Source organism: Ammospiza caudacuta, chromosome 11 (assembly GCF_027887145.1).
Source record: "Ammospiza caudacuta isolate bAmmCau1 chromosome 11, bAmmCau1.pri, whole genome shotgun sequence".
Classification (NCBI taxonomy): Eukaryota; Metazoa; Chordata; class Aves; order Passeriformes; family Passerellidae; genus Ammospiza; species Ammospiza caudacuta.
In genome coordinates, this window is record NC_080603.1 from 10,831,474 (window position 1) to 10,858,518 (window position 27,045).

Below are 27,045 nucleotides of genomic sequence, written 5' to 3' on the forward strand. Positions count from 1 at the left end.
ATATCTGAGTGTTGTATTTGTGTAGAATTGTAGCCCACATATCCAAGAAAGCAAATACAGAGAATGTACTGTGCTAACTAGTGCTTCCCATCCTTTACATAAACCAAACTTATTTAAAAAGTAGAGGTATGTGGGCCAGGTAACCAAACAGTCTTTCAGAGGGCTCCTGAAGCTACAAAAGATGGTGGGAATTGTGTGCTTTCCCTTCTGTGAAAATAGAAACTGAGGTGGTAACATGCATGGAGATATTGCATTGTGATATGGTATTTATGTTGGAACTTCCACAGGCCCTGTAGCTTTTGGCAAGAAAACGTGTCATCTTTATCTTAAATAAACTGCAGTTACAATTCAAGCACATGTTACTCTAACATCCATGGATTCTTCACATGGGTGAAGATGTTGTAGGACATGTGTTAAGGATTTTCATTTTCTAAATTGATTTTATTGTTCTTATTAGGTCATCCTTGGCAAGTACACCTGGCTTTCTTACGAAGATGTATACATTAAAGCTGTTAATTTTGGAAATGGCTTAGCAGTCTTGGGTCAGCAGCCAAAGACTAACATTGCTATCTTCTGTGAGACCAGAGCTGAGTGGATGATTGCAGCCCAGGCCTGCTTTATGTGCAACTACCAGCGTGAGTACCTGTCTTCCCTGAAGGTTTTATGGCTTTCAACCTCACAATCTGAAAACAAAACTTTCTTGCTTTGCTTTTTGTACAAAGAAAACTTTATCTAGATTTTATAGAGAGCATTAAAGTTTTCAAATTAAAAAAATACTGCATAATGTGGAAACTGTGCACTTTGTAGCCTTTTGCTTTAGTGACTAGAGAAACCTGTATCTGTTGGTAGATGTTAAGAATGGTTTTGGTAAGGATAGTTTGCTCAATGAATTTGTGAGAGGTTTATTTTCTTTTCATCTCAAATCAGTACAGATTCCCAAGTTTCTGAAAACAAACAAACAAAAATCACACATGAATTCATTGACTCAGTTTCAGGAGTTGACGTCAAACCTTCATCTGTGCCTGCAAGTTTTGTTTTATCTGGATATTTTGTCTTAGTTCTTCAATTTGGATTTTGCTTGGGCCTTTTTTTTGGTCAGGAATGTACTGAATGCTGGTCTCAGTGTGCTATAGCTGTTTAAATGTCTGTTTCATCATCCCTCCTTAATGTCTTTTACCTAACTAAGCCCAGCCTGGCTGGGTTCTGGGATGCTCTCAGGGGGACGCATCTTGTCCCTCAGAGCATGACAGAAACTGCTGTTCCTCACAGGCTTTGGCCTTTTCCCTCCTGTGCTACATTTACCCTTTCAATAAGATTTGGTTGTGAAATCTCCATCCTTGGAGAGCCATAAAACCCAGACTGGCCATGGCTCTGAGCACTCTGCTGCAATGATGGTGTGTGATCTTTGCAGGTGCCTTCCCACCTAAACTGGTGATTGTATTGGTTGGTTCCTCAGTGGGTAAATGCTGCTGGCCTGCCAACCAGAGCAGAGAACTGCACAGACTCTTCTCACATAAGATGCCTGTGTGCTTTTAAACTACATGTCTCTGTGCCAGTTCCCTTTTATCACTTTTGGCATCTGTCACATTCCTGGTGGCTATCCTGGGAATAAAATGTGAGGGTTTGTATAATTTTTTTTTCCTTTGGAGCTGAAGCACATTTACAAATCCCAGGGATATTTGTAATTTGAGGGGAGAAATCTGAGCTAGGGGCTGTATGTTGTGAGCAGAATGGTATGTGTGTGTTTTTGGGTTGCTGGATTAGAGGTTTAAATCCCCTTGCTGCGACGTGCCTCGGCACACACTCTGACGTGGTGTTCAGCAGCTAAGCTCTGTCATCTTCTGTGAACTTGGCTGACTCGTGCTGGCAGATGAGGAGAGAGCTGTGCAGTGTCCACAGGCATCTTGCAGGACAAATTGGGAGATTCAGATGATGTTGAAACAGTAATAGTGGCAAGACATTGCTAAATGGCTTGTGTTAGCGTTTTTCAGTGTGTAGGGTTGATACCAGCCAACTTCTGTGGGGGTGTTGGGACATTGTTTCCAAATGTGAGATGTGTTCAGTCTGATGGAGTGGGCCCAGAACAGGTTCATCTGCCTGGTACATAGTGTTGGAGAGAATGCCTTTTGCACTACAGAATTAAAATGAGGAAAATTATGTCTGTTATGGATTACTTGCACAAACAAGTTATTTTATGGTTAGAAATACTTGCTTGATTTTAGATCTGTCTTTTTCTGAAGTTCTCTAAGTCTTATATTTGCAGGAGGTGGAGTGGGATTGCTAGATCAGAGATAGAAGAAGTAGTACTAGCATGAAAACAGATTTTCTGCCTGAGTACCTCTTCATGTGTGTGAACAGCTCTTCACCAGAGTAGGCAGATAAAATACAAAAGTGCATAGCCAAATGGTAGAATAGAAGAAGTTAGGTTCATTTTTCAATCATGCTTGAGCAGAAGTGGTTTTGTCAGAAGTAAATTTGGCTGAAGCCTTTAAAGGTGCATTTTGCTTTTTATTCTTGATGTATGATGGGTGCTGAAGTACTCAGTTTAACATTCCAGTTACCCTGAAATAAATTGTTAAAGTTCTGTTAGTTTCTTTTGAGTAAGGTTTTGTCTTTTTCTACAAGCTGGCAAATTTAGTGTTGTTGGAGATTTTCTTTTTGTCAAGCCTTTGGTCTGATAACAAAGACTCACTTGTACTGTTGCATGTATAAAGGTGAATAAAAAATAATCTGTTCTCAGTACATTTTCAAGAGAATGAGGAGAGAAAAAAACCTATCAAAACTTTAAGATTTGCCTGAAAAACTTTTAGGTGCCAGTGTGGAGAAGGGAGGATTTCACAGATGAGTCATGCTCAGTTTTGCTCTCTCCATGACATCAGTGCACCATCATATAAATGGTCTCTCTTTCCCTTTGGCTCTGTCATATAGCTCTGAGTGTCTTAAAGCACTTATTTGCAGATGAGTAATTAAGGACCCCGTGGTTATTCCTGAGATGATGCTCTGCCTTCTGGGCGGTGTTGTCAGCTCGGTTCTGCTCCTTGGCTCGGGGCAGCTGAATTTCTGCTACGTGTTTACATAACAGGGGTCACTGCAGCAAGGAGAGAGAGCTCGTGGGAACGAGGAGAGGCACTCTTCTGGACTTTGCTCCCACCAAATTAAAGAAAACACAGTGCATGTGCATTTGCCCTGCAACAGTTCTGAACTATGATGGGCTGTTTTAACAAGAAAAAAAATAAGTAGAGGTCAACTATTTACTTTTCTGTGTAAGAAGACTGCTTTTGAGTTGTTTTGGATTAGTAACTCCTTGGATTTAAAATATTAAAATAAAATAAAACAGAACTTTAATTTTAATTTTTAATCTTTGCAGTGATCACAGTCCTAATGTACAATGGGTTGTCTTATTTTCATAATTACATTCTTTAAATATTCAGCTATACACAGACCAAAAAGCAGAAAATAATCAGATACCTTGATGTGACAAAACTCCCATCAAGAATACTATAATTATAGATTGTGTTGATTGATCTTAGAGCTTTTATGTGATGTCCCTGTTTAGTGTTGTGCTTGGAAAATAGAATTTTTTGTTTTTTTAGCAATACTTCTCTTCACTTTTTGGCTGCTTTTTTTTTCCTTGGTCTATTTTGGTCTCTCGTCATTCAATTCCATTGAAAATTCCAGGAAATTTCATATTATCACCTTTAAAATAATATTTAATCATTTTGTAACATGCTCACTAATGAGCTGACCTTACAAACAAAAAACAATTTTTCTTTTAGCCAATTTTCTAAATATTTTCTTTCTTGCTATTCTGCGTGATTCTCATGATGTCAGTTCAAGGTCTAATGACTGTGATGATTAAACCTTTATTACATTATTTTAAATAGATGGCAGAACAAGCTAGTCACAGATTTATTTCTGTGTGAGAATTCTCTCCTGTTGACACATATTACCATGCTGTAATAATTTGTTATTAGCAGTCAGTTGTAAAAGGTTAGTAACAGAGGATGTGAATTCTGGAAAGAGAAGTCACATGGATGAAAGCTATTTCTTTCCTGTGTGCAAGAGGAATGTAAGACAGTGATTAAGCTGAGGAGGTTTGCCTCTTTTTCAAATGGTAAAAGCAGTGACAGTATGACAGTAGATCCAGCAGAATTTCATAAGGTGATGTGGTTTTGGGACCTCTAATTAGACCTGGAAAAGAGTAAACAGTCACATAGAGAATGGCTGTTCATTATTCCTTCTGGGAGTAACTGAAGTTCACACTGTATTTAAATTCAGATGTTAAGAGGCTTTTTAAATACAAAACTGTCCCATCTTTGAGTTGACAGATATTTTTACTGTGTTGCCTAAGTTGGAATAGATTAATCTCAGAGTTCTTTTTTGTAAACTACACTTGAAAATGTAGCCCAGGGCCTGACCATTTGCTGTGTTTTGTGTTTCAGTTGTTACTCTGTACGCCACGCTGGGAGGCCCAGCAATAGTTCATGGGCTGAACGAGACAGAGGTGACCACCATCATTACCAGTAAAGAGCTGATGCAAACAAAACTGAAGGTCAGAAAGCTGTTCTTTGGCTATCTCTTTGCAGTGTGTCTGTTCACCATTCTAAATGGCCTGGTTCCATTGTACAGGGCAATGATTTATTGCCTTTCCATACGGCAGACACTTTGGGAAGAAGATTTATGTATCTCTGTTCATGTACAGAATGTGGTAGTTTGCTTTTAGTGGGTTGTAGGTTGCTCAGTGGCTGGAGAATGAGCAATTTGCAGTCTTGCAGAGCTGGAGTGCTGCCTGGAAAAACACCTTTACAAGAAACTGCCGTGGTTTCTGGGTGGATTTAGTGCCTATAAATGTAACAATGGGAAGAGCAGAAAAATGTATAAAGAGCTAACTGTGATTGTGCTCCTGGCTTATTATCAGATGTTTTCTCAGAAGAGAATGATTTTTATGTCTAAAGATGGGTGTTTAAAGAGATAGAGCTGTTTTTCCATGCAGGGGAGAAAAAGCTCACTAACCATTAGCACAGTCAAAGAACCTTTTTGACTTACTGACCCTGGTGGAATACCCAAGTGGAACAACTAATCTGCATGAGCTTCATCATTGTGTGTTTTGGGGAAACTGGACCTTTCAGTTAAGGAAATTGTTTTTATGAAAAACTGTGCTGCTGTGGAAATTTGAATGAGAATTTCCCAAACTTTTTAAAGAAGTTACTACAATGACAGTATCTATGCCATGCACATTTATTTCAGCTTGCAGTGAGGGAATGTGTTTGCTCTGCTATAGGTGGTGATCTCTTCTTCCATGAAAACACTGATTAATGTCTTTGAACTCATGTTTTGCTTGAAATGCTTAACTAGTAATTTTCAATATTTTTGTTAGCTGTTGCTTATTTTAAATAGCATAATAACCAAGGAGCAGCCTAAGAATTATTGTGAGCTCAGTATCACCAATTTTTCTCTGTGTTCTATGGGAAGAGAAAGTCAATAATGTGTATAAATCACTGCAGTCTTATTTGTGGGGTTCTCATGAAATAAAATACAAATCAATAAATGCTTGGAGAAGTTTTTGGACTTAAAATTGGAAAGCTTTGAGCTTTGCAGCTATTTGATCTTGGTAGGTTTATCCCTTAAAATCTGGAGATGTTTTACGTTAGTGCTTTTTAAAAAGTGTGCAGCAGAGAGCATGGAGGTTTTTGTTCTTGGTTTTGTGGTTTTTTTACTTCCTGGCATAAAACAAATTTTTAATTTCTGAACCAATTTTTCATTTTCACAGGAAATAGTTTCTCAAGTTCCACTACTGCGACACATAATTACAGTGGATGGCAAACCCACAACGTGGGCAGAGTTCCCCAAGGGGGTCATCGTTCACACCATGGCATCTGTGCAAGCCATGGGGGCCAAGGCTGACACTGGTAGGTTCTTCCTCTTCAGACCATCTCTCTTGGTGCCCTAATTTGACCCTGTTGAGTAAGCTTGAAGAAACTGCAGATTTCAAAATTCTGCAGATTTAACCTTTTCTTATGTCCTTTTCTTTTAAATAAAATCCATGTGGGGTTTTTTTGTTTTTGTTTTGTTTGTTTTATTTTCATTGTGGGTGGCTGGATTTTGGGGTGTAAGTTTGTTTTTTGTTTTTCAACAGTATAAAAACTGACTCCACAATCAAGTGTCACAGGTTGAAGGGTAGTTTATAGGATAAGAAATTAATTCAGGATACAAACTTAAAAAGCATTCTTATGATCAGATATATTAAAACCAGGTTATTCAGGGCAGAGAAGGAAAATCACTGTGTATTTTATAACAAAAAAATCAGTAATTTGTAGCCATTAAATTTTGTAAAATTCACAGATAGCAAAATGTAAAATAGTCATTTGAGTCTGATAGAACTTGGTCACTTATTCCGTTTTTGAAACAATCAATCTATGTAATTCATTGAAATCTATTTCTGGTCTATGTAATATTTTTAGAACTCTAATTCAGAATTTCAGAACTTATTTTAATTGCAATCTTAAGAAATTTTTATTCTTGGTTCTGAAGAGCTGCCCATCCTAATATTTTGAGATTTCAATATATTCAGTATTTGCTTTCTTTTGTTCTTATCCTTTGTGTTTTCAGAATCTTGTAAGTATTCCAGGCTCAGGAATGTTGGATTGTATTTTAGGAGTGGGGGGTGGTCAGTCCATCTGATTTTGGTGTTCAGGGGAATGGCAGATTTGCTCCAAACATCATGACCTCTCAATTTCTTTGGAGGATGCATTTCCCAATTTGATATACCAGTTTCATGCACTACTAAAACAGTTTAATACAACACCAGCAGAAAAATTTTGGCTGTAAGTCATTAGCTCTCTGAAATTTTTTAATCTATGTGCTATGTAAAAAGGTATTTAATCTTTAAATATCACATACTCTGCACTACTATAAAGAAACATTATCTTTGTCAAGTTAACCATTCATAAACTGTGAAATGCTATCATGAATTGTTTATGGCCAAGCATGTCCAATTAATATTAAGTAGATGAGCCATTGCTTGTGTTTCTTTTCCTCTGTGTTGTTTATTGTGCAGGATAGGCAGGATTCAGTGAGTGGAAAACTATTAAATGTTGCTTTCATGCTTCTCATTCAGTGTGTGCACTGTGCCTCATGCACTGTGTGTGATGCAGTTTCCTCTGAGTAAGCACAGTAGTTTTTGTATTTTCTTGCTCTCAGCACAAGTATTTAAAAAGCACTTTAATCCAATTAAAGCTGTTGAACTTCTTTTAAATATTCATGGAGGTGGGACCTCAGGTTGGCTCAGCAGTGCTTTGCTCCAGGTGTTGCAGATGAGGCAGTGTGGTGATCCCTGCACAGGGGGTGGAAGCAGTGAACCTTCCCAGGCAGGGATGCTCAGTGATGCTTTGGACAAGCTAAAGCTCTGCCTGTTTTTACTCTCCACTGCAGGAGCAGGGGAAAAATAATAGGAAAACTGTTGTGGTGGATAAGGACAATCAGCCAAAGTATTGCTCAGCTAGTGCAAAGTTCCTACTCTTTGTGAAGGCACTTAAGCTTGACCATAATCTTTTTAAAGCAAAATGTAATAGCGTGAGTCCTGTGGTGTGCTATATTGCAGCACTGCTGAAATGTGTCAGTGTGTCAGATCTCCCTGCTTGAGAGGCTCTCCACACATCACACATCCTCTTTTTTAACAACTTGCAGGAAACAAGCAGCCATCCAGGCCTGTGCCCTCGGATATCGCAGTGATCATGTACACAAGTGGATCCACAGGAATTCCCAAAGGAGTTATGATCTCCCATTGCAACATCATTGCTGGGATAACTGGAATGGCTGAGAGGATCCCAAATCTGGGGTGGGTACCAACTGTTACTGACCAGCAAATAAAGAAGTCATGTAGTTGCTTTTAATTTTACATTAATTATTGGGTAAAATATGAACTGTTTTATATTGCTATGTCTGTGACACATGATACTATGCACTGACATCTGAGCATCTTCCAGCGCTGCACTAAATGACATGGTACTACTTCATGTACTCTTTGTTCTCTCCTCTTTGGTATGTGGGCAAGACCAGGACACAAAAACTTTTGAGGCCTCCTTGCACTAGAGTGGTTGAAAGCCTCCCTAAGCAGTGCTTGCCTTGGTTAATGTTTAAATCTTGTGGCTTCTTTGTGTGTGGTGCAGTTTTTAATCTCATCCATTGAGTTGCCTTTGCAACCCTAACACATGGTTAATTGTCTTGAGATGAGTAACCAGAGTAACCATCAGCCTTTTTTCATGCCTGAAACCTACAGTAGTATGCAACTTTTGAAACAAAACCAATATGATTTGAAATATGCTGTCAAGCTCAAAGGCATTTTCTGCTTTCTCATTTCTACAATAAACTTTGCATGAATTTGGCCTAATGACGCATCTGAGGACTCTAGGATACAGCATAAAGCTATATTTTAAAATAAATTCTTTGCAGGGAAAAGGACATTTATATTGGGTACCTGCCCCTTGCCCATGTTCTGGAGCTGAGTGCTGAGCTCGTGTGTCTGTCTCACGGGTGCCGCATCGGTTACTCCTCCCCTCAGACACTGGCTGACCAGGTATGGCGTAAGTCCTTACAGTAAAGTAAAAAAGAAATTAAAAAAAAATTACTTATACCAGATCTTTGTAATATTTCTTTAAAAATAGTACAAATTTTGTTTCTGATGTTCAAGATCTTGAATGTGTCTGCTAGTAAACTTGTTCTTCACTTTAGTCTTCTAAAATAAAGAAAGGAAGCAAAGGGGATGTTACTACACTTAAGCCAACTCTAATGGCAGCAGTTCCGGTAAGTAACTGAAGGATGAATAATTTTTAAAACCTTTTTAAAAATATAATTTATAATTAAATTTTTAGCAATGAAATCAATAACATTACCATTTAAATAGAAAAGGTAGCATCTTTGATGTTAAGCTGCCTTTAAATAATAATTTTGGTACTTGTTTGTATGTTGGGGATGAACAATCATGATATGAGTATCAAACTTTTTCAAAGCTAAGATAGCTAAAGAGAGTCAATTCCCATTTTAATTAGTCATTTCTAGTTTGTTACTGTGAAAGAGTGGAATAGAGTTGGCAGCTGGGGGTTAACTGCTGCTCCTGCCCAGATTTTGCTTTCCTCCTTTCCATGAACATCATGCTGTCTCTTAGCAAGGGAAGAGAAGGGAACCTGGGAGTGGGGTTGTCACCTGAAGCTCACTTTAATTTCTAGATTGTGTTTTCTTTTTGCTGTACTGAATTCAGGATTTCTGTTTCTTTGAGATAAAGTTCATATTTTTATGTACTAGGAAATCATGGATCGAATTTACAAAAATGTCATGAATAAAGTTAATGAAATGACCAGTTTCCAGAGGAATCTATTTATATTGGCCTACAACTACAAAATGGAACAGATTTCCAAAGGTTACACTACCCCACTCTGTGACAGGTAATGTTAACTTCCTTTGTAATGGCACCAAAAAATCAAAGTCTTACCACAGGAGCAGTATTTGGTTTTTTGGTGCTTTTCTTCATTTTATCGTTGACACTTTGAACGTGAACAAATTGTACTTGAGTGTAAATTGAAACAACAAATCAGGAGTTTGTGTGATGAATTTAAATGCTTACTGATACAATTTGAGTGTTCTTTAACTTGAAACTGAAAATTTACATTTATTGAATTTTCATCAGGAATTTAATAACAGATTTATACCATTTTTGGATAGAAGTTTATTCCTACAGAAAACTGTAGACTCCATATTTTAACAGAGGGGAACAATGGTATACCTCAAGTTAGAAAGAACCCATAGGACCATTGAGTCTAACTCTGGGTTTCCATGAGAGTAAAGGAGATTGTATTTGCAAAATTTATACAACTTAAAGTATTTTTAAGAGAAAATCATGCAACTTTACTGCCTCATTAAATCTGTGTTCTCAAACATTTAACCCATCTTCAAACTAGAACATGGAAACCATCTTAGAAATCTGTGCCTGTGTTTCTGAAAACTTCCATGTGCTCCTTCAAGGCTTTCTTTGGAAGTCATAAAGTGTATTTGAAGACAGTGAAAACTCAATTCAGATCCAAAACTAGGTTCTCTCTTGCTTTGTCTTGAAGCTCCAAGTTGTCTCTTTCCCTTTCAGCCTTATCTTCCGCAAGGTGCGGATGCTGCTGGGCGGGAAGATCCGCGTGCTGCTGTGCGGCGGCGCCCCGCTCTCGGCGGCCACGCAGCGCTTCATGAACATCTGCTTCTGCTGCCCCGTGGGGCAGGGCTACGGCCTCACCGAGTCCGCTGGGGCTGGCACCATCACCGAGGGTGAGTGGCACTCAGGGCTGGCACCGTCACCCAAGGTGGGTGGCACTGTGGCCCTGAAGGCTGGCACCGTCACCCAAGGTGGGTGGCACTGTGGCTCTCAGGGCTGGCGCTATCACCCAAGGTGAATGGCACTGTGGCCCTGAGGGCTGGCACCATCACCCAAGGTGGGTAGGACTGTGGCTCTCAGGCTGGCACCATCACCCAAGGTGAGTGGCACTGTGGCCCTGAGGGCTAGCACCATCACCCAAGGTGGGTGGCACTGTGGCCCTCAGGCTGGCACCATCACCCAAGGTGGGTGGCACTGTGGCTCTCAGGCTGGCACCATCACCCAAGGTGAATGGCACTGTGGCCCTGAGGGCTGGCACCATCACCCAAGGTGGGTGGCGCTGTGGCCCTGAGGGCTGGCACCATCACCCAAGGTGGGTGGCACTGTGGCCCTCAGGCTGGCACCATCACCCAAGGTGGGTGGCACTGTGGCTCTCAGGCTGGCACCATCACCCAAGGTGAATGGCACTGTGGCCCTGAGGGCTGGCACCATCACCCAAGGTGGGTGGCACTGTGGCTCTCAGGGCTGGCACCATCACCCAAGGTGGGTGGCACTGTAGCCCTGAGGGCTGGCACCATCACCCAAGGTGGGTGGCACTGTGGCCCTTGGGCACCGGCGCCCGCACTCAGCCCCACGCAGATCAGCCCTGCCCGCCTGCTCTTCTCCTGATGCCACCAACGTCATCAGGGAATCCTGCAATCAGGTGTTCCCAAAAATGCATCAAGCAGTGTCAGTGCTAAAACAGGTGACCCGTGTGTAAAATGAGGTAATGCCACCCATTCTAGTGTGAATGGGATCTTGGCGTTGTTGTACTTACCACATCAACTTAATAACAATTTTTTTCTAATTTTGTTGAGTATATTGAGGTGTCAGGAATTAAAATCTTCCTGCACTAGATTTTAATTTCATATAACCCAATGGTTATATGAAAACCTAATACCTAATTTCATAGAACCTAATGGTTTCAGTTGCCTTTTAGATACTGAGAGTATCTGTTAATACAGCTGTCTACTCTCCTAGTGGGATAAGAATTTTGTCAGTGTTCTCTTGATAAATCGGTTGGGTTTTCTTGGAGGTTTGGTTCTGTGAGTTAAAGTTGAGAAATAAATAGCAGTTAATTTTCACTGAGAATGCATGACAACAAAAGACTTCTTTTCTGGCTATCTTTGGGTTTTTGTTTTTCTGAAGTGCACTTTTTAAAATTCTAGTTTGGGACTACACTACAGGAAGAGTGGGAGCACCTTTGGTCTGTTGTGAAATCAAGTTAATGAACTGGGAAGAAGGTGAGAATTCCTGCTTATGATTTAATTGTAATGTGTTTTTAAGAACTGTGTTTTTCTATTGGGCTTTGCTCTGTAGCAGTAATTAAAGACTATTTCTTGGCTGTTTGCATTTTAAATGCTACTTTTGCCTATAAAAGTTTGCTCTTGGGAAGAAGAAACATAAAATAAATTCTTCAGTAGTTTCAAAACAGGGAAATATCCAGACAGAAGTTATCAATGCAAGTGGCATTTTGACTAAGTAGTAGTATGCATGATACCTTCAGTTGCCATTGAGAAATTATTTAAAAATAATCTTCATAATATTATTCTTAAAGTCATTAAAATTGGCATGTAGAATAGAAGCTTAATGGATACATTGTAAAATACATATAATAAATTTTGAAATGCGTTTCAGTACTTCCTTTTACTGTAGGCTTTTGTGTACTGTGGAGTAGAAATGCATAATACTTAAGTGTGTTTTGGACTAATGCAAAACCTTATGGATTTTTTCTTCTCTAAACTATGAGGCAAAATTATTTGGTTTTATTTGAGCCTGTATGAAACTGATAAAGCACATTACTTACTCCTGCCAGAAGGATGGCACACATTTTTCCTTTGGAGTATGTTTTCATTCACATAAACTTAATAAAACTCCTCATCCTTCCAGGTGGATATTACAACACTGATAAACCATATCCTAGAGGTGAGATCCTTATTGGAGGGCAGAATGTGACTGTGGGCTACTACAAAAATGAAGCACGAACCAAAAAAGATTTCACTGTTGATGAGAATGGGCAGAGGTGGCTCCATACTGGAGACATTGGAGAGTTTCATCATGATGGATGTCTAAAAATTATTGGTGAGTTAATAAATTCAGGTGACATGTATATGTATAGATATTTCTATACACACACATTTTTCAGGGCTGTGAAATACAGTAATGAAAAAAATCTCCATATGTTGACATGCCATCTAAAGCCTTCCCATGTATCCCAGAGAAGTTCTGATATGTTAATGTAATCTTGTTTGTGTGCTTTAAAAGCTGAATTTTGTTTCACTTTGAAACAGTCTTAACATTGACTCCCTAAGTTAGTGAGACTGGGTAGTAATTAGGGAGTTAAATACAAGCTAACTGAGTAGATAAGCTGCCTTATATTGTATAATTTTGTATGGTTGTGTTCAATAACCTCAAGTAATTTAGGCATAATTTTTGGTTCCTATTGTTGTTTTTCAAGCAAAAGGTGAACAGTTGCTCTTTAAATATGGATTTAGCCTGAAATAAATAACATAATGCCACCAAATGGTGCATATTTTGCTTTGTGGGTCTGGGCCAGACAGCACAATATGTGTGCTCCTGGCTAACAGTGCTTTTGCATAGTCCTGTTTATTTTCCATGCACATGATGGTGCTGTCATATAGGAAATGCTGTTCTGAAGGCAGAAAATGCATGGAATTGTAATATCCCTAATTTTGTTGGGACAGACAGACTGATAAAATGCATTCTAGAAACATAACATTAAAGGTTTGTGGTACATTCACCAAACATGAGTCAGTTTGGGTATTTAAATAAGCATTTCAGAAAAATATAAAATCAATGTTTGAGTTTTCTATTCTGTAATTAACACTAAATTCCTTTCTTCCTCGGTAGATCGCAAAAAGGATCTTGTAAAGCTGCAGGCAGGAGAGTATGTTTCTCTTGGCAAAGTAGAAGCAGCTCTGAAGAATCTCCCACTGGTGGATAATATTTGTGCATATGCAAGCAGGTAAGAGCAGCTTATACTTTTTACTGCTCTGTTTTGTCCTCTTGAAACAAATTTTTTTGCTGCTCAATGTGTAGAATTTTTTTAAATCTGCTAAAAAAAAGGCTTTTACTTATAATACAATGGAATAACTATCAAAACTAGAAGATCTGAAATCCAATTTTTATTTGTCCGCTCTCATTTGTTGTCATCAGTTATTGGGAAATACCAGTGATGAGTCTTACATTCCCCCTTCCCCTATCTGAAAAGCAGCTGAGCTCTTTTGCATTAATTACAGGCATCACTCAAGCACTTTGAGATTGTTACCTTTAGAAGCCCTAGGGCACCTTGTTCCTTGCTGTGTTTACTTGTCATTTGTCCTTCAGAGGAAGTACTGGGGTACTTCAGAGGAAGGTGGGAGAAAAAAGCACCAATGGCACAGTAGCTGGCTTGTGAATTAAATTTACATTTCTTTACCCCTGCTGTACACCACCTTGAAGCTTGAGAAAAACCACAATCTAAACACTGTGCAAACACACAATAGATGACAATCAAATGTCATTTCTATTTGCTTTATATGTGTACTAATAAATGAGGTGATAACGGCTCAAACATGTCTAAAGTTTCTCTTTCTAGAGTTTCTTAGCTCTTACACATATAAATATACTTCAGGTAGTCTTTGTTTCCTGTTGACATTTGACACTGATGTTTGGAAAGGTATTTTGGAGCTTCTGAATGATCAGAAATATTCTGACTCCCATTAATGTCCCAAAAAGCCCAACTTTACTTTGAAAGAAGCCAGGATAAGCATACCAGAGAATTGCTCAGTGGTAATAAATAAAATAATTAACTTGTGGTTTGTTCACCTGGTTCTCTGTAACTTTGGGGGGTTTGTGCAGTCATTCTGTAACTGCAGTTGTGACAGCTTTGGATCAGTTGGCTGGCATGGATTGGGCCAGCCACTGCTGAGGAAATTTCCATTCTTTTAAGCTTTATTTGTGGTTTGGACTCACTGTGTGAGTCTCACATTTGCTGGCTTTGACAGCCTGAAGCTGCAGCTGTTCCAAGCACCCTCTGTAATCTGTGGAGAAAGAGCTTCCTACATGTGATTTCTTCTCTTCCAGGATTGCAGTTCACTGTTGGACTTGTGCTACCAAATTTTTGTGTTAATTTTGCCAGGCCAACATAACACTGGAAGCTAAAATGCACTTGCCAACCAGACACTTGACTCTGATAGGCCATGTCTTGTCTATTACTTAAAACCAGGAAAACCTATGAGCAATTTTTAAAGGTAACTTACAAACAAGAGTCCAGACCAAGGACAAACAAGACAGGACATTCCAGATTGGTTTTTCTGTTGCTGCTGTACTTTCTTAATGCTGTTATGTGTGTAATGTGGCCTGAGTAGCCATGTAATAGAGTCCCTGAATGGTTGTACATATGCACATTTCATTGTGGGCATGGGCTCACCTCAGCAGTGTGAGCTCAGAGAGGTTTTGTAACAGTGCCTGTGACCTTTCTTGGATCCTGTCTCTCCTAATACTTGGCCTGGGTGATCTCCTGTGCAGGAGGAGTCCTTTATTTGTAGCTGTTCTGTCTCCCACGTGCAAAAGGACAAGGAGGGCAGACTTGTACAAATGAGTTTAATATCTGATTTGACCTTAGATTTTAGGGTGCAAAGCTCCTCTGAACACTGTAGTAGGGCATCAGAGTTGTTTGCATGATATTGCCACTTCAAAAGCTGTATTGACTTCAGACAAAATAAATGAGATAAGGAATAAAAACATTTGCTGAAAGGAATGGTGATTAGAGCTCTGTCAGGGGAGACTCCTACTGCTTTATCAACACTTCACCCATCCAAGACACATGAAGTGGGTTTCAAGCATCACGTCAGGAAAATGAGTAGCTGTTACCTGAGGAATGAGCAAACATGGCACAAAACCTGAGGAGGTCCCCAGTAATCTCAGGGAGATGAGAACCAGGCTTTACAGAATAGAAATAGTGGTATCTATGTGTAGTGCCATTAAATATGTTTCTGAGCACAGCTCTGAGAGCCTTACGTGGGTAGAACTGTAAGCACAGCAAGGGAATGAGGCTGCCTAGTGTAGGACTGACATTTTGGCAAAATTTTTCATCATGTCAGAGATGACTTAGGAGGTCTTGAGGACCAAAGTCTGAAAATTTCCACTGAAAATTACTTCCAAGACAAAGGTACCAAGTACAAAGGATCAGCATAAGGAGCAGCGACAGGGCAGTGACTGCTCGAGAGGGAAGATGTACCTTCAGGATAACTCTCTAGAGAAAACAGTGCTTTAGCATTTGAACTGCAACGAGTGAAGATTTAACTTTGTGGCACAGAATGAAAAACTACATGTACCAGGAACTGAGAGCTGCAAGGTGTTCTTTCCAGGAAAAAAACAATTGGATGAACCCGTTTGTCCAAAACAAGTACACTTCTACTGAAGAAGCTGAATTTTAGATTAACAGAAAGTTGACGCTTACCCAGCCAACTGATTACTTCTGTGTACTGTTTATCCCTGGAGACACTGGTGATATTGCAGGACATGATCTTGAGCATTTCAAAAGACTATAGGAACCAGGAGTGAAACAAGGGGTTCAGTGCAGAGTACAGCATGAGTGTGCATGGGGGAAATGGGGCAGAGGCAAAGGCAGAAGGTGAGATGCAGGCAGTAGTGATAGTGAGGCTAATCTGAAATCATCCCTTAATACATTTTCAGGAAGAGGAATATGAGAATGGTTTTGTGCTGGCAGGCAAAGCTTGTGATGGTGCTGCCAGGGAAGTCTGTGTTTATAATGGACGTTGGTGCTGTCTTCTCAGCTCCTGTCAGATGCCCATTATCATTCATTCCAGTAACAAAGGAGAAAATTGTAATGTGCAGTAACCAAAAGCATATTTAGAGGTAGTATCTTCAAAGTATCTTGAAGACCTTAAAGAATATAGTACAGTAATCTGCATGCTAGGGCTGAGTTTCCATATTTTGTATTAGTGATCTGTCTGGTGAGAGTTGAAAAGATTTAATAATTCTGTAGATAGTTAAGATGGGAGGGAACCAAAGCCACAGTGGAGGATAGGATGAGAATTCAGAGCAGGCTTGGCTAGGTGGAGATTTGCTTGAAAATAGCAGTGAGTTGAAAGAGAGGAGTTGTAGATTATACTTACAGCTAAATAAACTGCAGAAGTTAAAGGTGAGAACCACCAGCTGGTAGCAATTCTGTAGAAGCTGACATGAGTCCACAAGTGCCATGCTGTTATAAGAAGGTAAAAGACATAACCAGATGTATTGCCTACAAAATGCACAATGATCTCTTTGCTCTAACAAGTATTAAGGGGTCTGAGTTCCACATGTAGCCCATCTGAAGAGATTGACCTCATGAAAGGAATCCAGAAAAAAATGGCAATGTCTGGGCAGAGACCTGTGATGGCATGAATTGGGAGGAAAGGGCACTGCTGATATGTCTAAATAAACCTAGAAAAGGAAGCAAGACTAAAAAGGTGACAAGGAAAATCTGTGAATGAATAAATAGCTTCTGTGGAAAAGAGGGGGGACATCTGACACTTTGAGGTAAATTTCAAAGAGGAAGAGTCAGGAGTTGCCATCAGCAGCAGCTCATCCATGCTATGAATGATGAAGTGTTGGCATTAGTGCTTGCTGATGTTTAAGCAAGGTGTAGACAAACATCTCTGATGTATCTGACCCTGCTTCAGGGCAGGTGAATTGATTAGGAGCTCTTCTGAGATCACTTTCAACTCTGGCTCTGTGATCTGCTTTGTTAGAATGTGTCAAGCTGCTGTGTGAAGTTCTGTGCACATTTTACCTAAACTTTGCACCATCAGAAAAGCTTTGAATACCTGTTTTCAGAGTGAATTGTGCTTCAGGGCCCAAAGACTTAGAGATCACATCTTCCTGTGCTCTGGCATGTCAGGAGCAGACAAAGAGTGCCAGCAGCAGAGTGAGTGTATGGACAATCACTGGAAAGAGAAAGAGAAGTCACTTCCCTTACAGAAGCAGGCATCCTTTGAGATGTGTTGTGCATATGCTCATTCCACAATCTGCTGTCCAACCCCTCTTCACTGCAGTCCTCTACTCCTCTACAGTAACTGGACTCTGCAGTTGAGAGGAATCTGAGGTAGGGAGGCCTCACACCAGGCTCCATTCCGGGCTGCCAAACATGAGCAGAGGCATCGTGTGGGTGCTGCTTCCCAAAGCTTTGGGCAGAGACACAGTGGAATATGCATATGGACAGCACACCTTGAAGCAATCCAGTTACTGTAAGGTAAGTAGCTTCTCTTTCTACTTACATTTAAGCAGGCAGAGGTAATTTGTGTGCTATTTCAGGAGGATTATCAGGTGAACAAAAGCCAGCTGTTAAGAGCAATATCTCTGTGTGTAGTGTAAAACCCCCAGCTTGAAATATTGTTTTTGAAGAGTTGTTTACTTTGCCAAATTCATACTAAAGTACATTGTGCTTCTCAGTTTCCATTCTTATGTCATTGGATTTGTTGTGCCAAATCAAAAAGAGCTCGCAGAACTAGCCCGAAAAAAAGGATTTAAAGGAACCTGGGAAGAGATCTGTAACAGTCCTGAGATGGAAAAAGAGGTTCTGAAGGTGCTGGCTGAGGCTGCTGTGGCAGGTGAGTGCCTGGGTAGATGGTGTCAATCTTGCAGACTGTAGTGTCTATGAAATAGGTAAACATAGGCCCTAAAATATTTCCTTGTGTGTGTATATTTCATTGAACCTGTATGAAGTGAGATTTGAAAACAAAAACCCCCAACAACAAAAGATTAATTGGGTCAGTTCTTTTGTCTCATGAAGCTTCTTTTAGTGTGGCCCATAGCTGAGGAAAGAATATAAAACCAGTGAAGCTTTCCAAGTACAGTTCTCTGTGTGTATGTGTGTTCTTTAAGATGTCCTGTAGTATCTTGTTGGCCTTGCTGCTGGTCCAAAACCAGTGTGGGCCAACTATAGATCCATAATCATAATGTGCATATTAGGTATGAGACAGTCTCACATGCTGCTCTGATGTAAAAGTTGTTTTCATTTTTTGTATAACATTGTTCTAAACAGAATTAAGTACTTTTAAAAGATTTGATAAAGGGTAGTATTTGGTTCAATGATTTTGATGTTATTTTATATTTGGTTTTGGTTTTCACGTTGGTATCACAGGCTTTACCTTTAAACACTATGGCTTTTAGTGACAAATTGCAAAAAAAACCCCTGAAAACCCAAATCTAGTAATCTAATGCCAAAGGGAGAAAAAGAGGCAGGAAAATCTAAAAATGGCAGGTTGCACATGATAAATACACATTTGTGTATATTTTTGAAATTCAGCTTGAAAGGAGAGTATTTTTTTATTATTGCTATCTGTTGACTACTTTTCTTAGTTATTTTCTTTTCTCATATCTGAAACCACAGCAGAAATTGTTGCAAATGGTAGTGTTTTGTGCTGAAGGTGTAACATGGAGAGCACTGCTCTCTTTCAGTACAGGGAAGAGCTCCCATATGAACTGAATTCCCTTGATCAATGTAGAACTATGAGGAAAAAACAAACTCCCCCATTTTTTCTAACCTAAGAGTATGGATTTCAAGATATTCTCTCCAGATGATGAGTACCATTATTCTGATATAGTAGAGTTTTCTCAGGCCTTCTGCTGGTCAGAGTGACCCTGAGGTGTGTTAGAAAGTCTCTGTTCCCAGCCCAACAGTTGAAGAAGGAGTCAGAACTCTTCTGTTTTCATTCTCAAGGTTGTTTATTGTTTCTTATCTATAAAATTCTTTGGCCTGCTGAGGTCCATTCAGCAGGTCAGACAGAGGAACACTGGCTGCCCTTGGGCGGTCTTATCTTTTCTACTAAAAACTACATGTACAATATTTACAATAAATTCCCAATACCTGTTACCTGTGTTAGACAGTGGGATTCTACCTTAAACTGATCCAAATGTGCCAGCATCACAGTAGAAAGTGGAGGCCAAGAAGAAGGAGGAGATAGAGGAATCTGGGTGTGTCCAGTCTATCTTGCCTCCTGAGCCACCATTCTAAAAACCCCAAAAATCTATTTTTCACCTCCGTGACAAACTAACTAGACTTTCGTGGCTTGCAGATCCTCATATAAAATTGGTAATTTTCTCCATGGATCATAATCAAAGTCACAGGTGTCCTGGTGTCTGTGCCAAGGTCTCTGAGCCCCCTGGCAGGGTTTGAGCCATCCAAGACAGACAGAGGGATGTCCTGAATTCCAACAGAGTTTGTTTTGAGGATATCATTTCCATGCACTGAGGAAGTGCATGGAAGTTAGGGAGCTGCATAGATACCTGAACTGCTGAATTTTATTCCAATATTTCTGTGGAAATTGGGCAAACAAGTACTAGCAAACTAGATTCTGTTCTTCTGCTTGTGACCCCAGAGGTGGTCAAACCAACCATGGGGAGTTGGAGGGGCACTTCTTCATTCAGGTCACCTATGTGAGAACATGATTTCTCCTTCTGCGCTTAACTTCAGGAAAACAGCTCCATTTAGGTTCTGTATTAAAAATGTTTCTTTCCACAGCCAACCTGGAGAAGTTTGAAATCCCAGTGAAGATCCGCCTGAGCCCGGATCCCTGGACCCCAGAGACTGGTCTGGTGACGGACGCGTTCAAGCTGAAGCGCAAGGAGCTGACGGCGTTCTACCAGCCGGACATTGAGCGCATGTACGGCACCAACGTCAAATAGCCCCTGCCCGCTGCTGCTCTGCTCAGCTGGACCCAGCAGCAAATACTTGAATTGCCTGTCTCAACCCGACACTTGAGATCAACACACAAAACCACCACTCCTCATTCCCAGCGTAAACTGCTCTTTCTAATGACATCACCGCGATGACTGGCGAGTTTGGTAAAATGTTGTGGCAGCAAATTTGGGTGTCTCCTTTTCTCCAGTTTTCTCTGCTACCTTGTCAGTCTGTGGATTTTCCCAGGTCTTTTTGGGAAACCATGATTCTGAAGCCTCAAGTTTTTAAGCATTTATAAATCCTGTATAATGTTTTATTTGTATCTTTAAAATTTGGATGTATATAGAGAGAACTTGGCTATATAAGAAATGGTTATACTGGGGGCCTTTTTTTACCTAATTATTTAAAGATAAGAAGGTATTGATGTTGTGACATTATGCACATTGAAAATGCTTGTAACAAGGTAATTGTTGAACAGAGGACCAGGTTATTTGCTGCTGTGCTATTTTTCTGTGTGAATCTGAGGGAGAAAATGTTTGACATTCCAGCTTGTGTAATGCACCTTCAATATGTGCCTAATGGTTACTTTTATTTTTATGTGAAAATGGAAGGATGGTCGTGGCACAGCTCTGCCTCAAGGCAGGTAGACTTGCAGGTGTTAGTTGAAGCTCCTTTAATACAGAAGATGCTATTAACACAGCAGAAGTTAAACCTAGGAATAATCTCTCAGATACAGAAACTCCTTTTTTAAATAGCTCGTGACCATTTCATCCAGAGCTGAATTCTGTAGTGCTACTATGAACTCTCATCATTAATTTCACCTTATACTTTACAAGCTTGACTGTGTCCTTTTAACAGAGGGACTGTAGCAACCTTTGTCTTTTCTCATTAGGTCTGGACATTACAGTGGATTTCCTCTTTTGTTGTTTATTAAGGTTTGGCAAGACCCCTGCTCTGCCCTAGCTGCAACCCAAATCTTCCTGGGGGGATTTTTAAAGTCATAATGACAGTTATGTTCTCAGCTCACACAGTGCCTAGCTGCCCTTTGTGCCATTAAAAATCTCCCTTTGATTCTCTGTTCTTTTGTGTTGTACTTTTTGCTTTAAAAACAGATATTTGAAGCATTTGTCAGCCAGAGTTATTTATGTTGCTTGGTTTGTTACATCTAATTCTTGCTTTGAGAAAGTCTCAATTTCTGTTTCAACAGAGATTCATGGATATTGTTTGAAAAAATATGGGGGCTCTTTTCATCTTGAGTAAGAGCATTCAGATTTGTTTCAGATGTGAATTTTATTTTCAAAATATTTCTGGAAAGAATATTCAGGGTTACATGAGAATGTGAAAAGGCATACATTAGTCAACTTTGTGATGAAGCAAATACTAAAATGGTTTTAATTTGGAGATTACTCTCTTGTGTATCATTTACTTGCAGTACTAAAACTCAAGGTCCTGATGCTTACTTAGTGCCCTGCTATGGTAGCACATAGCCATGCTGAAGCTTGATTTGGGAGAGGGAGTTCCTGCTGATTGTCTTTGTGACATGAGGTTTGGGGAGGTGTTTGATGTGCAAATTCTCATTTTATAAACCTCTGAAATATTGTTTTAATTAATGCTCTCCATTGACTATAGAAAGCAGATTCATAGGAGTTGAAGGCTATCAAGCAGGTTCCCTGATGAAATGATGGGGTGGTTTGTGCTAATTATGGATTTCCCCTGCTGCTGTCCATGACAAACTGTTAACATTTGGTAAATTTGGTGTAAGTAATCAAATGAAAATAGAAGCAACAAAAAGAAATCAGAACCATGTTTTTGAGATTACTGCCTTTAGATATCCAGATCATGAATGAAAAACCTTGTGACAAATAGAGATAAGACAATGTTGAAAAATGACTGAAGAATCCAAATGTGGAAAAATTGCCAAGGCTGTAGGGAAGTGTCACACCATGTATTAGACATTACTAACACTTAAATTTCTATCTGTGCTCCATCAACAGGTTCTTAAATAGAACTCAGCACAGACTGTACATTGTTCAAATATTTTTGTGATTTTTAGTGAAAAATAATAAATTGCAGAAGTACTATGTATATCACTTGGTGCATTGTGCAGCAGATTTAAGAAAATAAATCTGCTTTTGGTTAAACAAATCTGAAGTTAGTATTTTGTTCTGCTAAGGGTTTAAATCCCCTTTTGAGAAATTGCATAACGGAAACTTTTAAAAGGGTTTGGAAACAGTTTTATTTTCCTTTTTTCTAATCCAGTCACAAGATGGGGTTGCTGTCTAACTGTGCATTTGATTTTACAGTTCAGGGGTTTTTTATGTTTAAAATGCATATGATATATATAGTTTCTCTTTCATTAGGCATTAAAATTCATTGTGGACATTTATTTCTTCTACAGAATGTGAAAACAAAGCAGTTCATTAAGTTCAGTCTCAGTGCTGGAGATAGACTTTTAAAAAAATCTTTGTGATGAGTGTGGGGCTTTTTCTTTTGATTGATAGCAGAAGAGAGACTCCACTCCTGCTGGACTGTGAGTGTTTCCATGTCCCACTGAGGCCACCTGTGCTGGGGACTGGGATGGTCACTCAGGCTGCAGCTCAGGTGTGGGGCTCCCTCCATCCCTGCCCTGCTCCTCTGGGCTGCCACGTCCTTCTGGCTGCCCCTCCTGCATTGCTGAGCACAAGGACAGCTTTGGAGGGGTTTGTTCCAGCCCTGCAGAGATGCACTGCTTCCCAGCTGGGAATCTCCTCCATGTTTTTTAAATTTTGTGTGTGTGTGTGTCTTCCCATGCCTGAGTAACAAGAACAAAAGTACAGAAGTACCTGCTGGAATGCACTGCAGTGTCCCAGGGGCTGAGGGCAGATGTGCAGAACTGAGAAATGTGTGTTTGGGAGGAGTGCTCTCTGTCACATGGGGGATCTGTGATGGAAAGAACTGTAACTTTAAACAATCTGAGTTCAAACTAAGAGCAAGGGGCATATACCTCACCTGAAAGGCCCCCAAAAGAGGGGGTTTTTAACAAAACTTTTGTAAATAAAAACTTAGCAGGTCTCTGAATCCTTGAAAATTGTAACTACTTACTCTCTTGTGAAAAATCTTATGTATTTCATTATTAAAATGGTTGACCAAGAAATTCCAGGGATGCTGTGAATATCCTTTAAATTTCACAATTCTTTAAAACATTTTCAGGACTTTAGGCTATCATTCAATCTAGATGTTCAATCAATCTGTTCTTTACAGAGCATAGGATTTCTGGGTAGGTAAGAAATTCAAAAGTTACATGTCAGAAAAGTGAGTTTGCTGCTGCTGCAGGTCTCCCAGAGGCAGGAGCACACCTCAGAGGGGAGCTGCAGCTGAGCAGGGACATATCCTGCTGGAATGGCAGTGACTGCAATGTGTGACTGGAGCTAAGAACATAACAGGTCCTACATCCCACTGCTTTACAGACAGATGCAGGGAAGGGTGTGGAATCCAAACCCTGCATTAGGAGCAGCCTGTAAAGCTGGTAAGTGTATGCAGAAATTGCTATAGGACATAAAACTCCTTAGCAATAACCTCTGTCCTGCTAAAATTCACAACCTTTTTATTCTGTACTAAAACTACATTTAGGTGATGCAATGCAGCATTTTTAATTTTTATTACTGTGGTGTATTAACTACTTTGGACTTGGTATAAAATAGTGTACATCTCTTTCTTTACTGGTAAGAGGAACAATTTTCAACTTGCCTACACCCTGGACCAGGCTGAACATGAATTGAATGACCAATTGTATATTGTTGTAATGGGTTATTTAATGTAAACTCATTTTCAATGTGATCTTGGTTGTTACTCTGAACTGCCTGAACATTGTATACCCTAATTGAGTTATATTGTATGAATTATTTATTTGTAATTGGATATCATGTTTCAAAAATAAAATTAATTTCACAAATTGGGTTCTGTATATCCATTTTTTTCCAGTGGTACAGAGTTGATAATGTAGAAATGTGTTCATTATTGTCAAATGTTTCAAATACATGTGACCATTTTGGACTGAATGCAGGAGCAGAAATTACCCAGGTTAGTGTGGATTTTCACTGCAGGAAAATTAATAGTGTTTGACCAATTTTTATTTGCATATGACCTGCCATTTACCTGGGTTTAAAAGCACTGGCTGTGGGTAATTCCTGATGTAAAGCTGTAGGCTTATGACTTTTTTTTTCCTATCCAAGTGTGCTAGGACTTGTATTTAGTGTATAACTTCCCTTAAGTTTGTATGTGAAGGGTCAGATACTAGATGCTTGCAATTGGACTTCTTAAGAGATCTTGAGCACTTAAATTTCAAATTTTGGTTACAAGCTCACAAACCATTGCTGGTGACAGTCCAGCCTGGAGGCATCTCAGCAGAAGCCTCTTTTGCCTTTTTTGTGTCTCTATTTACAGGTTCCCCAAATGCCCAGGGTCATTCATAGTGCTGACAAAATGTCAAACCCTCCTTGCTGTGTAGCTGATATTTTTGTTTATCCCTTTAACCAGCCATGAGAAGGCTTCAGCTTCCTCTAGATTCGGTTATATCCTAAGTTATTTTTTTCTTTCAAAAATACTGGAGGGTTTTAAGACTGAAAACTTATTTCAAATTATTTAGGATAATGTGATTCACTTTAAATGATTTTTTTGTTTTTCTTTTGTTAGATATTTATAGCTAATAAAATGCTGTTAGGGGTCTCTTTAGTAAAGAGAAATAAACAAGTTCAGAACTATTATAGTAGGTATTTATAATAGCAACTAATTTCAGGAAGGATAAGTGTAGCCATATCAGAAAATATGTTATTGTAGCCATTAGAGAGGCACGGGGGATCCAAAATAGATACAATAAAAATACAAATAAAAACATTGTCAATCTGAGTTGCTGTTCTTGTCTACAAAAATCCAGGATGACTACAGGAAAAGGGAGTACTCAAAGAGTTGAAAAGGTGAGTAGTTTTTGAAAAAATAATTGTAATACTTTAAATGGATTCAGCTGTGGGGCTGGAGGGACAGCAGCTGTGCGTGGCTGGACATTTCAGAGTGTTGGCAGGTATTTTCTATACTCTAGCTACAATTAAAATAGATACCTGTGGCTTTTAGCTAGTAGTGTCTCCATGATTTGAATTCCAGATTTCATTATGTAGACTGGCTTCAGCCTTTAATTCCTGCTTTATGTGCAAGCAAGGCTGGGCTTTAACCGAAGACCTTGCACAGGGCTGGCCTTCGGGGCACTTCCATCTGCAGGTGCTCCTGGATGGGCATCCCCAAATGCTGCCTGCTCCCCAGTACAGGGTGGTTGGCAGAAAAGCAAACTCTGCTGCCCTGTTGGGAGCTGGGTGGGTTCAGTTTCCTGGGAGCACAAGTACCCAAAAGGATAGTGCAGCCTGTCGTGCATGAAGTGTCAAAAAGATGTTTGATATCAGACTTCAGGGGTGCTCAGTCTTGCCAAGTGCAACAGCAGGAAAAACCATGTACCATTTTGAATCTCTAGCCCCTGAATTTGCATGTATTCCACCCTACCCTTTCCCACTGCATTACAAGTGTGTGTTTATTTCTTTCTCTGGAACTGCAATGCCTTCTATTGGTAGCAGGGTTGGGTAGGTTGGTTGGTTTTTGTTTTGGTAATTATTTGCAGATAATTGGGAGACAACTTTATGAATGTAAGAGTTGAACTTCAGTGGAAAAGTGTATATGGCTTCCCATTGATGTGCAATCAGTAGTGTTTGGCAATGAGCTTTATTCCTCTGAAATGGTGAGATTTTGATGTAGACCCTTACATTGAGTGAGTTTCCTTACATAAAGTAAATTTACATCGAGTTTCTGCTACTTTAGGCTTCTAGAGAGGTTAAGGGAGAAAGAAGCATAATTTTGAAATATGAAATTATTAATAGCAAATGAAACTATCAGATTCCCATAAAATTCATTGTATTTATCTTAATAATGCTGGTCAGGTACAGTTCAGTTTTTTGAAATAAGATTTGTATTGGGAATTTTTTAGCAAACTCTCTATTTTTGGTACATTTTCTAGTACCATATTTGCATAGTTATTTTTAAATCTTAAGCATATAGCTTACAAGGCTAAAGAATGGTTTGCAAAGTTCCTGTTATGCAATGTAGTTGGAAGATAGGCTGTGGATGTTTAGCAAGCTGTAAGGAAGCTATTTACTGAAACTCATTAAGCATTTTATGTTTCATCAGTCCTCTGGATCTCACACACATTCACTAGGTATTTCTGCCAGGTTTCTTGGAAATGAGGTGGTTTTGCTCAATTTTTTTTGCAATTCAGGACTGTTCCAGCTAAAGCAGTGTAACACAATTAGCAGGAGGGCTGAGAATGCCAGTGAGCAATGTGACCTGTTCAGCATCACATCCTCTTCCCTCCCCTGCTTGCCAAAGCTGCATAGGAGCTGTAAAACAATAGGAGAAGCAAAAAAAGGGAGACTTTTCATGAGTAATTTCTGTATCAAAATGGGTTGGAAAGTTGCTGGTTGAGTGCAGCTCCAGTGGGATGTGTGCCTGTGCCTCTGCACTCCCATGGGCTGACAGGCAAACATGGTGTGGGTGACCTGCAACAGGGCACATTTAGGGCCAGAAGGTTTTGGATTGTCCCTTCCTGGTGCAGAATGGAGCTTTGTGGGGAGGTGGTTTCTGTTGAACTGTTTGATGTCTCTCTGAGGATGTTGTAAGTAAAATGTGTTAAAACTTCTGTCAGAAATTTCTTTCATTTTATTTGAAGTCTTGATAAACTTCTGAAGTGTCTCTTTGAAGGTATCTCCCATAGTTATTCCTCCATGTGCTTAGCTATGGAGGTTTTCTGAGCTTATCTGAGGTTTTCCAGGACTGGCAGGTGGCAGGTCTGGTTGAGGGCAGCATGTTGCTGATGGGAAGTGGGTGTTTTACAGTAATTTTCCTCATATTTTCATAAATAGTTGAAATTTGGGACTTTCCCTAGATTTTTTTT

At 39.7% G+C, this 27,045-nt stretch overlaps 1 protein-coding gene across 1 annotated transcript in view; it reads left to right on the forward strand.

The window, feature by feature from the left end:
* The window catches only part of ACSL3 (acyl-CoA synthetase long chain family member 3), a 50,355-nt gene extending 26,346 nt beyond the window's left edge, over positions 1-24,009 (forward strand). Inside the window, exons 4-16 of the mRNA XM_058811988.1 lie at positions 458-635; positions 4,443-4,552; positions 5,771-5,909; positions 7,687-7,837; positions 8,452-8,575; positions 8,731-8,802; positions 9,301-9,440; positions 10,133-10,305; positions 11,560-11,634; positions 12,281-12,472; positions 13,262-13,376; positions 17,849-18,006; positions 19,920-24,009. Of these exons, the coding sequence (XP_058667971.1) occupies positions 458-635; positions 4,443-4,552; positions 5,771-5,909; positions 7,687-7,837; positions 8,452-8,575; positions 8,731-8,802; positions 9,301-9,440; positions 10,133-10,305; positions 11,560-11,634; positions 12,281-12,472; positions 13,262-13,376; positions 17,849-18,006; positions 19,920-20,083 (1,791 nt within the window). The 3' untranslated portion in view covers positions 20,084-24,009. The remainder of the gene's footprint in view (positions 1-457; positions 636-4,442; positions 4,553-5,770; positions 5,910-7,686; positions 7,838-8,451; positions 8,576-8,730; positions 8,803-9,300; positions 9,441-10,132; positions 10,306-11,559; positions 11,635-12,280; positions 12,473-13,261; positions 13,377-17,848; positions 18,007-19,919) is intronic.
* Positions 24,010-27,045: the final 3,036 nt, after the last annotated feature.